The sequence below is a fragment of the Momordica charantia genome, assembly GCF_013281855.1.
Source record: "Momordica charantia cultivar OHB3-1 chromosome 11 unlocalized genomic scaffold, Mcharantia_2.0 BLBB01000011.1, whole genome shotgun sequence".
Lineage (NCBI taxonomy): Eukaryota > Viridiplantae > Streptophyta > Magnoliopsida > Cucurbitales > Cucurbitaceae > Momordica > Momordica charantia.
In genome coordinates, this window is record NW_028275159.1 from 2,158,292 (window position 1) to 2,171,349 (window position 13,058).

The 13,058-nt window shown below is 34.7% G+C and overlaps 2 protein-coding genes across 4 annotated transcripts; both read left to right on the forward strand.

Moving 5' to 3' along the window:
* The first annotated feature begins 2,794 nt into the window (after positions 1–2,794).
* LOC111015737 (cytochrome P450 81Q32) lies at positions 2,795–6,700 on the forward strand. The gene is made up of 2 exons (XM_022290897.2): positions 2,795–3,755; positions 5,992–6,700. The coding sequence occupies exons 1-2, from the start codon at positions 2,811–2,813 to the stop codon at positions 6,634–6,636; spliced, it is 1,590 nt and encodes a 529-aa protein (XP_022146589.2). The 5' UTR covers positions 2,795–2,810; the 3' UTR covers positions 6,637–6,700.
* Positions 6,701–7,105: 405 nt separating this feature from the next.
* LOC111010681 (aspartic proteinase 36) lies at positions 7,106–12,659 on the forward strand. 3 transcript variants are annotated; one of them, XM_022284188.2, is made up of 12 exons: positions 7,108–7,538; positions 7,635–7,755; positions 8,416–8,843; positions 8,940–9,096; positions 10,075–10,157; positions 10,249–10,345; positions 10,469–10,541; positions 10,768–10,962; positions 11,194–11,318; positions 11,417–11,518; positions 11,619–11,716; positions 12,207–12,659. In XM_022284188.2, exons 1-12 carry the CDS (start codon positions 7,264–7,266, stop codon positions 12,379–12,381), a joined length of 1,929 nt encoding a protein of 642 aa, XP_022139880.2. In that variant the 5' UTR covers positions 7,108–7,263; the 3' UTR covers positions 12,382–12,659. The 3 variants fall into 3 exon arrangements, with proteins under 3 accessions (XP_087975747.1, XP_022139880.2, XP_087975746.1); XM_088119620.1 differs by lacking the exons at positions 7,108–7,538; positions 7,635–7,755 and adding an exon at positions 7,800–8,014; XM_088119621.1 differs by lacking the exons at positions 11,619–11,716; positions 12,207–12,659 and having other exon boundaries at positions 7,106–7,538; positions 11,395–11,518.
* Positions 12,660–13,058: the final 399 nt, after the last annotated feature.

Here is a 13,058-nt window from a genome sequence, read left to right on the forward strand (position 1 = left end):
TATGTAGTTTATTATATTACATATTATCATTTTGATTTCGGATATGTATATCTTTAAGGTAAAAAACATTGATCACATGAAATTATTAAGCCTAATAATCGTGTTGTGTTATGCTCGAAGATTCGGTAAACTTGTCACTATTATATTGTATTAGATCAATATGTAAAAGACTTATATTTAGACACATGACATATGTTAGTCTTTTCAAATTTAGATATATTATGTATTTACACTATGTTTAATTTTAAAATTTAATATGATTTATCATTTCTATTATCACTTATTGTATCGTTTAGAATTGCAGGAAACATAGCCATACTCATATATAGTAGCCGGAAGTCTAAAAATGGAATTTCACATTTTTTAGAAAATGTGCCGGTCGATTCAGCTCACGGTGGGCCTGAATAAAGGAACCAGGCTCGAAGCTGCAGGGAAACAAATCATTTTTGTAGACAAATCAAATGTGCATATTGTATATTCTATAAGAGAAACAAATCTCAAATAAGAGATGAAATAATTAAGTTTCGAGAAATAAACCAAATACTCAATACTACTATGGTTTTCTCTTTTTTTAATGTTGGACAAATCACAAGACTAAAAAAAATAAAATAGGGAATTCGAAAGTAGTTAAATCTAGAGAGAACACCAATCAATAGTCATATTCAAATAAATGCAAAAATTAATTTTATTTCAAATCTCGAGAAAGCACTCAAAATATAATCACACAGTACACCGTTTTAAAAATTCAAGTTAATTAATAAAAAAAATACAAAAATAAGTAAGGGATCCAAAACTACTTAAATATCAATGAAAACAACCATTAAAATAGTCGATTAGGATAAATACGAGTATTAAATATAATTTTATATTTGACCTATTCATCGACTAAAATAAGTTTACAAATTCGTAAATTTTCGTTTTCACATAGTTGAATGTTTATTTAACGAATAATGAAAACTTTGAATTTCCCTTCTTTTTGGAAACTTTGATTCTCTATATGAAATAAAAAATCTTTGTAGATATTTAGAAATTGAAAAAAAAAAAAGCCAACCCCAATTTTATGTATCATGAATAACTTAGTTTCGTTTTCTTTTACAAATAGTTTGTAATCACATCTATACGAGAATGGATGCATCACTTCGTCAAATAGTCATAATGCCTCATCAATTTATTTCTCTTAAGAAAATAATCGGTCTCTTGATTTGAATACAAATAGTCATCGATCTTGATCACACCCACTTTACCACTCGACGGTGACACCTAATGGAAATATGAAAGGGTTATTTTGGTGTAATAAAATCAATTAGGTATGTATATGGGGTGTTTGATAAAGTCGAAGAGGTGTTTAGGAGATGATTAATTTAAAGTGTATTGATGTTGAAAGACGAAGCATCTTAGCTCAAACGATTCTGTGTTCCGTTCATTCGGAAAATGACAAAATTCCGGCGTCCCCACGTTTCCATACAATACTCTGCAGTCCTTTTTTCCTCATTTAATATTTTGTCACTCTCAGTATTACTATTACAAACACAAACTACTCTCTCTCTCTCTCTCTTTTTTTTTTTTTAATATCTGCGACTGCAATAAATAGCATTTTCCCTTTTCTTTATCAGGAAAAAAAAAACATTTTCCCTTTCCCCCAGGACGCTCACTGCACCACGTGAACAATATTTTAAAATTACAACTTGCAACCGCATTCGCTTATAAAAGTTTTTTTTTTCTTTTATAAATAATATATTTTGATTTTTTCTTTTATAAATATTATATTTTGAAAAAAATAAGCACAAAATATAGGTAGTTTTGAAATTAATTTAAAGAAGGGGTAGATAAATCGCGTATATTAGACATGATTTCAGCGTAAATGTCGATTTGAAGAACAGGCAGCCAGCTAATTTAGGCTCAGATTTTTCTAAATAATATATTTAAAGTGAGTAATATATACATGGGACAAAATCAATTTACCTACTTTTTTTTTATTTTTATCCAGCCTATTACAAAAATAATATTCGCGTTTTGTGAATTTATAGAGAAGTCAAATTCGTAAAAATAATATTTGCGCTTTGTGAATTTATAGAGAAGTAAAATTCGACATTAAAAGAAAAAAGTTGAAATTCAAAATTGAAAATTATCGAGAGGACTACCCATATCAAAAAGTTGATTTAGATTTGATTTCAAACCTTCCAAAACCCCGTACCAATTGATTTGAAGATCATAGGATTGAAGAAAAATTATACCACACCATGAATGAAGTTTAGAGGGAGTGATCATAGTTTTTGGCTTTTCAGTGTTAATGAAATTACTCGTAGGGAAAGATAAGGAAGTACGTCTAGAAGATGAGATAAGATTCAAATTAAAAGTTATGGAAGATAAAAATGTTCTCCATTTGTTTTCATCCCTACTTTGGAGGAGAGAAAGGATAGGAGGTTGGTTGATATATATATATATATATATATATATTATTTTGATTTATGGAGATTTGTTCCATATTAATCTTATCATGGAAGGATTGCTACTATTTTATTTTTATCAATAGTTTGTATACATATTTTGATTTTATTATATATATTTTAAAATAAAAGCTACTCTATTTTTTATCACGGAAGAAGTTGGTCATTACCAAGTATTTCTCTTTTCTATTTTTTTGGGCTTATTTATAAATAAGAAAAAATTGGAGCTTATTTTAATTACGGCAACCAATTAATTAACATCACACCCTGACAGTCTGACACGCAATTTTCCATTTATTTATTAATTTCTGATTTCACTGTGACTACAAGCAGAATATTTAAGTAGAACCAAAGATTCAAACGATGCATAGCAAAATATTGGCAGCCATGGGAGCAATCTTTTTATACTTCCCACTGTTCTTAGTGTTGTATATATTAACGGAGCACTTCCTCCACAAGATCAGAAACCTGCCGCCGACCCCTTTCCCCTCGCTCCCACTCATCGGCCATCTCTACCTCTTGAACAAACCCATCTACCGGACTCTCGCCGACATCTCGAACCGGCACGGTCCGGTTGTGTTTCTCCGGTTCGGCTCCCGGCCGGTTCTCGTGGTGTCGTCCCCTTCCGTAGCCGAAGAATGCCTGACCAAGAACGACGTCGTGTTCGCCAACCGCCCCCGTCTCCTCATATCCAAGTGCTTCGGGTACAACAACACGAATCTCGTGTGGTCCTCGTATGGGGACCACTGGCGCAGCCTCCGCCGAATCTCCACCGTTGAAGTCCTGTCCACCCACCGGCTCCAGATTCTCTCCACCGTCCGTCTGGAGGAGGTGAGGTCCTTGATTCGGAAGCTCGCAAAAAGTGAAAACCAGGACAAAATTCTCACCATGAGGCATTCGTTTTTCGATCTGACTTTCAACGTGATGCTGAGGATGATCGCCGGAAAGCGATTCTACGGCGATGACGTGGACGACGCCGACGAGGATGCGAAGATATTCAGGGAGTTGCAGGCGGAATCGACTCGATTGACCGGCATATCAAACATTGGAGATTTTGTGCCGATGATGACGTGGCTGGGATTTGGATGGAGCGTGGAGAAGAAGATGATGGATTGCCACTACAAGAGAGACGCGTTTATGCAGACTTTGATCGAGGAGCAACGGAAAAGATCAACGGCTGAAACTGAAAGTGAAATTGATGATTCGTTTCGCGATGGAAGGAGGAAGACGATGATTGAAGTGCTGCTGGAACTGCAAGAATCGGAACCTGACCACTACACCGACGAATCGATTAAAGCCTTGATGCTTGTAATTCTCTCTCTCTCTCACTCTCATTTACTTCATGTTCATTCTCGCATTATAGGTTTAACTTACCAAGTTGTTTCACAAACTTTCAACTGCTCTCTCAATTTAATTTCTATATTTTAACAATATTTGTTTTGGTATTTATTTTTATGATTTTAAAACTTCAATTCAGTCCAATTTGGTCTCTCCGAGTTAGGTTTAGTTTCAAATTTCACTCCATGATTTCTTTGAAGTCTCATAAGTCTTTCATAATTTCTTTCATTCTTTCTTTTTTTTTTTTTTTTATTACAAAGTCTTTCATAAGATTGTTTTCTATTGATCACGTGAAAAAATCCTTTTTGTTTTTTGCTTGTTACTATTTACTTAGTCAATCCTAATACAATAATTGAGTAGACAAATATAAAAAAAAAAAAATTGCTCATTACTGCATAAACACATGTTTTCAATTTGATATAAGCAAATATGATTGGTGTTGAAGTTTGACTCAACTATGAATGCTAAAACTAAAGGACCAAATTTGTAATTTAGTTAAAAGTTTTGATGTATTCCTGGGCTTTGAGGCACCTTGTATTTTAAACCATTTTTTTAAAATAAGTTTTTATTATTAAACTTATCATCTTTTTTAGTACAAAAAATTTAAGGAGGGTGTGGACAGAACTTTATTGAGCTATACTTATTAAATTAGTTATAATTAACACTTACTTTATGTACTGATATAGATTTAGATTATTTAAGAATTATGTTGTAAGTTGATTTTTTATAAGTTTAACTTTTTTTTTTTGGTGTAAGGGTAAATATCTAGAGATAAAAACATTAATATATACCAATTTCATATTTCTTTTAAATAATAGAGATTAAATACAGACCATCCAAAAAATATAGAGAACTATAGAAAACTTTTTTAACTACATATATAAATAGACACTTTTGAAAGTTTATAATGAAACTTAAAATTTAACCGATATAAAAACAAATATAAATTACAAAAAATCAAATAATACGATATTGTGAAGATGTGATCGGTTATATCATATTAATCTTGTCTCGTAGTGGTGGCTTTGGGTTTAAATTATTATATAAGGACCTTCTGGATCGCTTACATTTGTTAATTTTAATTATTGAATTTTTAAAATATAATATTTAGTTGAGTAAACCACCACTCAACACAAAAGTTTAAGCTAATAGGTTGGTAAATTTAACTCATTTATAAGTATCTCTAACACTATTTATTTTTATCTTATTTATTTCTACCATAATTTTAGTATAATAACACTTCACTTAATAAAATTAATTAAAATGTATCAACCACAAATTTGTATTCAAAAGTTTTTATTGTATATAAAATTTACAAATATGTGACAAAATGAGTACTTATAAGTACAAAAACCAGAAGTAATAATACCATGAATACTTATCAATACAAAAATCAAAAATAAAATTTTAAAAGTAAAAAGACTAAAATTAATAAACATTAAATACGAATCATTTCTGAAACAAAGTCAAAATAGATGAGCAAAATATAATTTGCACCTATTATTTTTATACATAATTATTGATTAGCTGTTGTCTTTCAGAAAGAAGACGGACTCATAAAATATATTTTAGGCAATTGAAGTAATTTAGTGGCATACGAGCAACAAACAGTCTTTCGGATTTTCGTAATAAACAATTTGTATTTTGAATAAATAAATATTATAATATTCCTACATTTTTCAATGAATTAATAATGCGGTTGGAAAAAACATTTTTTTTTGCTCCATATTTAATTGTTTGATTAGAATATGGTCCATTATTTTATTAAAAATATAAACTCACAATCCTTTAGATTTGGCCCCAAATCGACTTAATAATTACTCATCCTTTCAAATGTGAAAGCACCATTTTTTAATTTAAAACTCTCCTATGAAAACCTTTTAGAGGTATAGAAGTTCTTCAGGAGAAAACTTTTTAATTTTAAAACTTTAAATTAAATGATAGACTGAAATATATTTACTGTAAATATATCAAAGTATATTTCAAGTATAAAATAAGAAAAACCTTGTTAGACTGTATTACTTTGTCAAATATCTTTTATTATCCTATAGTTAAATAAAAGAACTATTTAAGTATAAATAAAAATAATTATAGATTTTACATTGATAAAAAAAAAAAAGTTAAAAAATTGAATTCTATAGTCAGATGTTATTGATAAGAAAAAAAAATACACACATATTTAACATTTTATTCTGCATATGGATAGGTTCTATTAACGGCAGGTACGGAGACCTCTGTGAACACCATGGAGTGGGCCCTATCTCTTCTACTGAACCATCCAGAAGTTTTAAAGAAGGCGCAGGTCGAAATTGATAATCAAGTTGGCCAGGACCGTCTGATTGACGAATCAGACATGGCCCACCTTCCTTACTTACGTGGCATAATCAGCGAGACCTTCAGAATGTACCCTCCGGCTCCACTAATGGTACCTCACCAATCATCAGAAGACTGCAGTGTCGGAGGGCACCACATCCCACGTGGGACTATGCTATACGTCAATCTATGGGCCATCCACAACGACCCCAAGATTTGGGCCAACCCGACAAAGTTTGATCCCGACAGGTTTGACAGGCTGGAAAGTGACAAGTACGGGTACGGGTTCAATCTGATGCCGTTCGGGTCGGGTAGAAGGGGGTGTCCAGGAGAGGGACTGGGCCTGCGGATCATTGGGCTGGTGTTGGGCTCACTGATCCAGTGCTTTGAATGGGAGCGTCCTGGTGAGAAGTTGGTTGACATGACAGAAGGCATTGCAGTCTCTATGCCCAAGGCCCAACCATTGCAGGCTAAATGCAGGCCTCGGCCCATAATTGCTAACCTTCCATCTCAAACCAAAACCAACCAGGCCCATTGATGTATGGCCCAGGGTTTAGCTTTTTAACGCAATAATAATAATAATACAATGGCGTTTATTTCCAGCATTGTTTTTTTAGTTTTCCATTTTCCTTCTTTCGACAAATCGACCCACCGTCCTTGCAAGCGTTCTCGCAAAAAGGCAGTACGTTGCAAGATAAATGAAAATTCAAGTTATGTAAAATTGGACTATTATTTATAATTAAAATTGGAGAAAATTGGAAATTACAATTTCCTGTAATCTACCAAAATATCTAAAAGGGAATGAAAATTGTGTTTTCGTTGTCAAATCAAATGGCTAGAGGGAGGACGTTGAATTTGGAACTTGCCGTCGGTTACCGTTGACTGTGTCTGCAGATTATGCCGTGCCTCATCGGTGTATAGTCCCATTTTGTCGTTAACGTGGCTTTATCTCATCAGCCAATTGGTTCGCGCCTTCTTGAAGTCATCCGTCATTATTAATATTAGTATTGTTTTTTTAATCTTCTTGAAAATAAAGAAAATTGCGAAGACTTGCTTTCAGTATCAGTAATTTAGGAGCGGGGAGGGCATTTTACCGGGTCCACCCTGCGTCAATCTCCGCCCTCTCTCTTCCGTCTGCTCAGTCGCGTGCGGCCACCGGCGCACCATGTCTCCGTCTGGCGCCAATTCACCTTCTGCTATTGTCATCTATTGCCTAGTCGGTTTCAATCTGTTGCGCACGGTTTTCTCCTCATCTGTGGACTCGAGAGATTTCGATTATCAGCAGCGCCCCGTGATTCTTCCTCTCTACATCTCGACTACGAATTCCACTCATCACCGCGTCTTGAACCGTGATCATCGTTTCCGGCACCTGCAGAAATTGGACCAGCCCCACTCCTCAACTGCTCGAATGAGGCTGCACGATGACCTCCTTACCAACGGGTTCGTCTTTCAGAGTTTTTCGGCTTTTGGTTCTGTTATTAGATCGTTTACATGTTTATCAACAATTTGAGGGTTCTGGGACGTCGATATTTATAGGTATTACACGACGCGTCTATGGATTGGGACTCCTCCGCAAGAATTCGCTCTTATTGTGGACACCGGAAGTACAGTGACCTACGTTCCATGCTCTAACTGCGAAGAGTGCGGGAACCATCAGGTTTCTTTCGGTTGATTGCTGATCTGCGTTGTTTTTCAGTTCTGCTGTCTATAGCTAAATATCTGCAACTCGTTTTCTGGGTTCGAATTTGGGCATACAGATACTGCTATTGTTATGTCTTGAGTTCTGTAACTACTGAACACGATGTAAGCACGGGATCTTAGAACTGGGCATGGTCGGAATTGCTGATGAAGGAAAACCTAGAAATTAAAGATCATCCATTATGGGATCATGGTTTCCCACGTGTTTTTCTTCGGAAGTAATTCTCTGTATATGGATCCACAAAGATAAAACGTAATTGAATTTTTCCTATGAAAATATTTAATCTCAGGGGTAGGAAGCCTTCATAACATTCCTTCATGTGAGAATTCAAATATCATTCCTTCAAGTAACTTTGCATATATGATATATGTTTAGCATGATAGTAGTTGTTAGGTGCTGCATTGGAAGATCATATCGGATTATTCATAGTGAATATGATGGTGAAGATGACTAAAACTCCTAGCAAAGCTTATGCATGTTCCATTAAATAAGGAGCTTTGGATTAATTGTCAAAGGAAGTTCAGATAGTTTGAACTATTGATTACTCTATTTCTGCTCGATCTAAGTTTTTAAAACAAGTTTTCACTTGATTTATTTTTAGAACCATGCTATTTTTAGGATCCAAAGTTCCAACCAGAGTTGTCAAGCACATATCAACCTGTGAAGTGCAATATCAATTGTAACTGTGATGACAAGGGAGTCCAGTGTACATATGAGAGACGGTATGCAGAAATGAGCACTAGCAGTGGTATGCTTGCTGAGGACATCATGTCATTTGGAAAGGAAAGTGAACTTGTACCCCAGCGTGCTGTATTTGGTTGTGAAACTATGGAAACTGGTGACCTTTATACCCAACGTGCTGATGGGATTATGGGTTTGGGCCGTGGTTCACTCAGTGTGATGGACCAGCTTGCCAACAAGGGTGTTGTGAGCGATTCATTTTCGTTATGTTACGGTGGGATGGATGTTGGTGGGGGTGCAATGGTTCTTGGTGGGATCTCTTCACCCCCTGGTATGGTATTTACCCACTCGGACCCATCTCGAAGGTATGGTAGTTTTGAATCTGCCTTTCTAGATTTTTCTTCACTGGATTATATTTGTGTGCATCTCATAGATACAGTCTAGCTTTGGGATGGAAACAGCCCATATTATAATATTGAGTTGAAGGAAATACATGTTGCTGGGAAGCCATTGAAGTTGAATCCGAACACTTTTGATGGGAAGTATGGTACTGTCTTGGATAGTGGAACTACATATGCTTATTTTCCTGAAAAAGCCTACTATGCATTTAAAGATGCTGTAAGTTCTTCAACCTCTACATCTAATCGCAGGTTTTCTAATTTTAAATGGTCTTGCCTTCATCAAAAGCATATCGACATTGCTCTACTTATATTATTCCATCTGCTTAAATAATAATCTTGTGCCACACATCTCCTATTTCATTCGTTCTGCATTATAAAATGGAATTTACTAATACTCCAAAGCCATTGAAATTGTATAAATTCTTGTTCAGAAAGCTACTATATAGGATATAGAGATCTTCAATGTGCAATTCAGATTGATCGAGTATTTGAAAAATATCCAGTTCCCATATTTAATTCATGTGTTATTTTCTCATCTTTTACCTTTCTGAATTGCTTTGTATTTTCTGTACCTTTATATTTGATATTCCAAAGAAGACTTCTTGAATCAGTTCTTCATAATTGCATTTAGCTGATACAACTGTTTTTTAACTTTTACTTCTCAGTTGGACTCGAACTGCAAAACACATTCTGGAGACCTCTTCTATTTATTATTACCAAATATAATCCTCCTGCTTAGAGTTTCCCCATACCCGATGGTTGTTGTGTTCTAGTAGTTGGTTTAATAGATTTGACTCTTATCTTATGCTATTGACTTTAAGTTTAGGGACTGTTTCATGCAGGAACACATGTTTGGAGTTGGGTGTTGTTTTTGTTATTTGGAATGTAATGTTATAAATTTTTTGGATGACAAAATGTGATGCTATAAACTATGACCAGGGCTACAGGTCTTTTCTGAAATCCATGCTAAAATCTTCACAATCTATTCAGCAAAAAATAGAACTGCCCTTTTCATCAGTGCTCGTTTTATGAGGGGTTATTGTTAACTTCTTCAGTCATGTGAACAACAAGTTTTGGTTTCTTGACTGATACATTTTCATGCTAAATTCCATCTCCTGTTTTCCTCCACCGCTCTATTCTACAGCTTTTTACTATAAAACGTGGTGATTATAGTTAAATGATGTTTAATTTTCAGATAATGAAGAAAATTAATTTCCTGAAGCAAATTAGTGGTCCTGACCCGAATTTTAAGGATATTTGTTTTTCTGGTGCTGGAAGGTATTTCTTTATTTCTTGCTATAAGCACTTATATCTTATGTTTACGTTTACCCCTCTAGCTGAATGTTTAGCATGGTTTTTTTTGTGCCAGGGATGTCAATGAACTTCCAAAAGTTTTTCCAGAGGTTGATTTTGTTTTTGCGAATGGTCAAAAAATTTCACTGTCTCCGGAGAATTACTTGTTCCGGGTATGCTTTTTTCTTTTTGCAATGTATTATTATCGTGATATGTTATTATTTGTAATTTTTTTAAAATTTTACATTAATGGTATATACTTCCGTCATTTTTCTTCTGATCAATCACTTCTGCAGCATACTAAGGTTAGTGGTGCCTATTGTCTGGGAATCTTTAAAAATGGGAATGATCAGACTACACTTTTGGGAGGTATGGTGAAGTTTCACTGGATTGTGGATAATTTTCTCTTGTGCTGTACACATTTTTTTTTTCTGTAGCACTTGTCGTGATTGGATATATATATATATATATATATTACAGTTTTATATTGCATGCTTTAAGAAAACTTAGGTGTTTAATAATCACCTTCCTCAGAGTTCATTAAACAAAATAGTAGTTCGTTAGAATAAAGCTGCATGTTTTCTTTTGTTGGCAGGAATTGTTGTTCGTAATACTCTTGTCACTTATGATCGGAAAAACACCTCAATCGGGTTTTGGAAGACTAATTGTTCTGAACTTTGGAAGAATCTGCATTATCTCGCTCCACCTCCAGCACCTTTACCTTCCTATGGTCAGAATACAAGTAAAGAAACTTCCCCACTTGGTTCTCCAACTGGGCTATTTCTTTCTGGTGAGGTTTAACCGTAAATTTGTATGAATTTTTGTGTTGCTTCTTAGTTTTGAATTATTTGTACAGAAGTTAAAAAACTAATTTACCTTCTTTCTTTAGTAAATGAAATTTCTTCTTGTGTAAAGGTTTCAAGATTATATTACCACATGGACTCTTATTTTATGCAGTATTTCCCAACTTTCTCTGCTATATTTCCTTGTGTTTTTATGTATTTCTGTGTACAATGTATAGGTGAATTTCAGGTTGGACTCATAACATTTAATATGATGCTTCATGTCAATGAATCCTCCGTGAAGCTTAACATCACTGAACTTGCTGAATTTATTGCCAATGAGCTTGAAGTTAATATCTCACAGGTACTTTAAAGTTCAAATTTTCACCATTCATTTTCACTCCTGTGATGATCTCCAGTTAGTATGGGATTGTGAGTAGATCGTTTCTATCTGATCTTTAGGTTCACGTGCTGAACTTTACATCAGAGGGAACTGATTTCTTCATTCGATGGGCCATTTTCCCTGCCGATTCTGCTGATTTTATTTCCAACTCCACAGCAATGGTAAAAGTTCTTAGTCTTACAGCGCCTAGGCTATATATATAAGTAAAATAATTGGAGTATCTTCAACCAACTTTTTGTGACTGTAAATGGTGATTCATAGGGCATAATTTCTCGCTTAAAGGAACATCACATGCAGCTTCCTGAAAAGTTCGGAAGTTATCAGCTGGCTGAATTGAATGTTGAACCTCCGTTAAAGCAGTGAGATATCTTCCTGAATGCTTTACTTCTTACTGCATTTAGAGCACATGGGGTTGCACTACCCTACCATATTGCTTGTTTTTGTTTTTGTCGATTCTACCTTAACTGGATCAGAGGCATTTTTAGTTACTAGTTAAAAAGTTTTTCTGATGAAAGAGCAAGGATTTATATGCATGCTACTTACATTTACTGACCAATTTTCGGCAAAGTACCTTCAAAGCTTAGCATTGACTCCTGAATCGCAGTAACTCCTAATATGTGTACCTGTGTTGTGCCTACCTATATAGTGATTTTCCTTTTGCGCAGAAGGTTAGGTAGCTTTAAAATTACTATTGAGCAGTTGTATTGAGATCTTAGTTGTTTGCATGTATATGTTGTGTCTTGTTTACATTCTTATTCGCAACTTGTTTTTGCTACCACTTGGACTAATTTTCCCTCCCATATCGCTGGATCATGTAACTCTTTTCTCTCCGTGTCTGGATTTATACAGGACGTGGATGAAACAGCACATCTGGTCTATAATGACTATTGGATTAGCAGTTACCTTAGTTGTTGGACTGGCTGGCGCAAGTACATGGTTGATTTGGAGATACAGACGGAGGGAGCTGGGTTCTTATGAGCCTGTTGGCACAATTAGTCCCGAGCAAGAGCTTCAGCCACTTTAGATTTCAATTTTTTTTTTTATGGAATAATGATTCTGTTTATCAGGTGTATAGTTTTGATTAAAGAAAAATACGATTTGGTTAGGGAGAGAAGCTGGAATTTGAACTAGCTTTTAAACTGACTGTATATGGTAGTCACAAATACCATGTAACGTTTAGGACCCATAGGGATGAAATCTTGTACACTTATAAAGAGTTGTAGTAAAACCACAGAAAGGAGGCAAAGAAAACCACACTAAACAAAAACACGTGTTTGAAAAATGAAATTTTTATTTGAATGACTTTCTGTATTTGAGAAATTTATCCGTTGCACTGCAGCCCTTACCTGTACCCAGTGCCTGTTTTAGCAGGTTCTGACAATAAACAAGGTTAAATTATAGGGATCTTTTGTAATGGAATTGATCTGCTGACGTGTCATTTTTAATGGTGCACATTCGCAGTCAAAAGTAAGGATTGCTTACTGTTACAGTTTCCAGGTTACAACATTAAATTCTGTAGTTTTCAGCGATGGGAGGAGGAGAGTACTCAGAAGGCAGAATTTGGATGTGCTGGCTCAGATGGCGGGCCCAATTGTATCCACGGTACGAAATAATAATAATAATGTAGTATTCTCTATTCTATTGGATTGTTGTATTTACATATTTACCCCTACTCTATTAGCCTGTAAATATAGCAGGGTA

Excerpts from the sequence above, each read along its gene's own strand:
- LOC111015737 (XM_022290897.2), top strand. The coding sequence starts at position 2,811 with ATGCATAGCAAAATATTGGCAGCCATGGGAGCAATCTTTTTATACTTC. Across the intron at positions 3,756-5,991 it reads CGATTAAAGCCTTGATGCTT|GTTCTATTAACGGCAGGTAC; the intron begins GTAATTCTCTCT and ends GCATATGGATAG.
- LOC111010681 (XM_022284188.2), top strand. The coding sequence starts at position 7,264 with ATGTCTCCGTCTGGCGCCAATTCACCTTCTGCTATTGTCATCTATTGC. Across the intron at positions 7,756-8,415 it reads AAGAGTGCGGGAACCATCAG|GATCCAAAGTTCCAACCAGA; the intron begins GTTTCTTTCGGT and ends TGCTATTTTTAG. Across the intron at positions 10,346-10,468 it reads CGGAGAATTACTTGTTCCGG|CATACTAAGGTTAGTGGTGC; the intron begins GTATGCTTTTTT and ends TCACTTCTGCAG.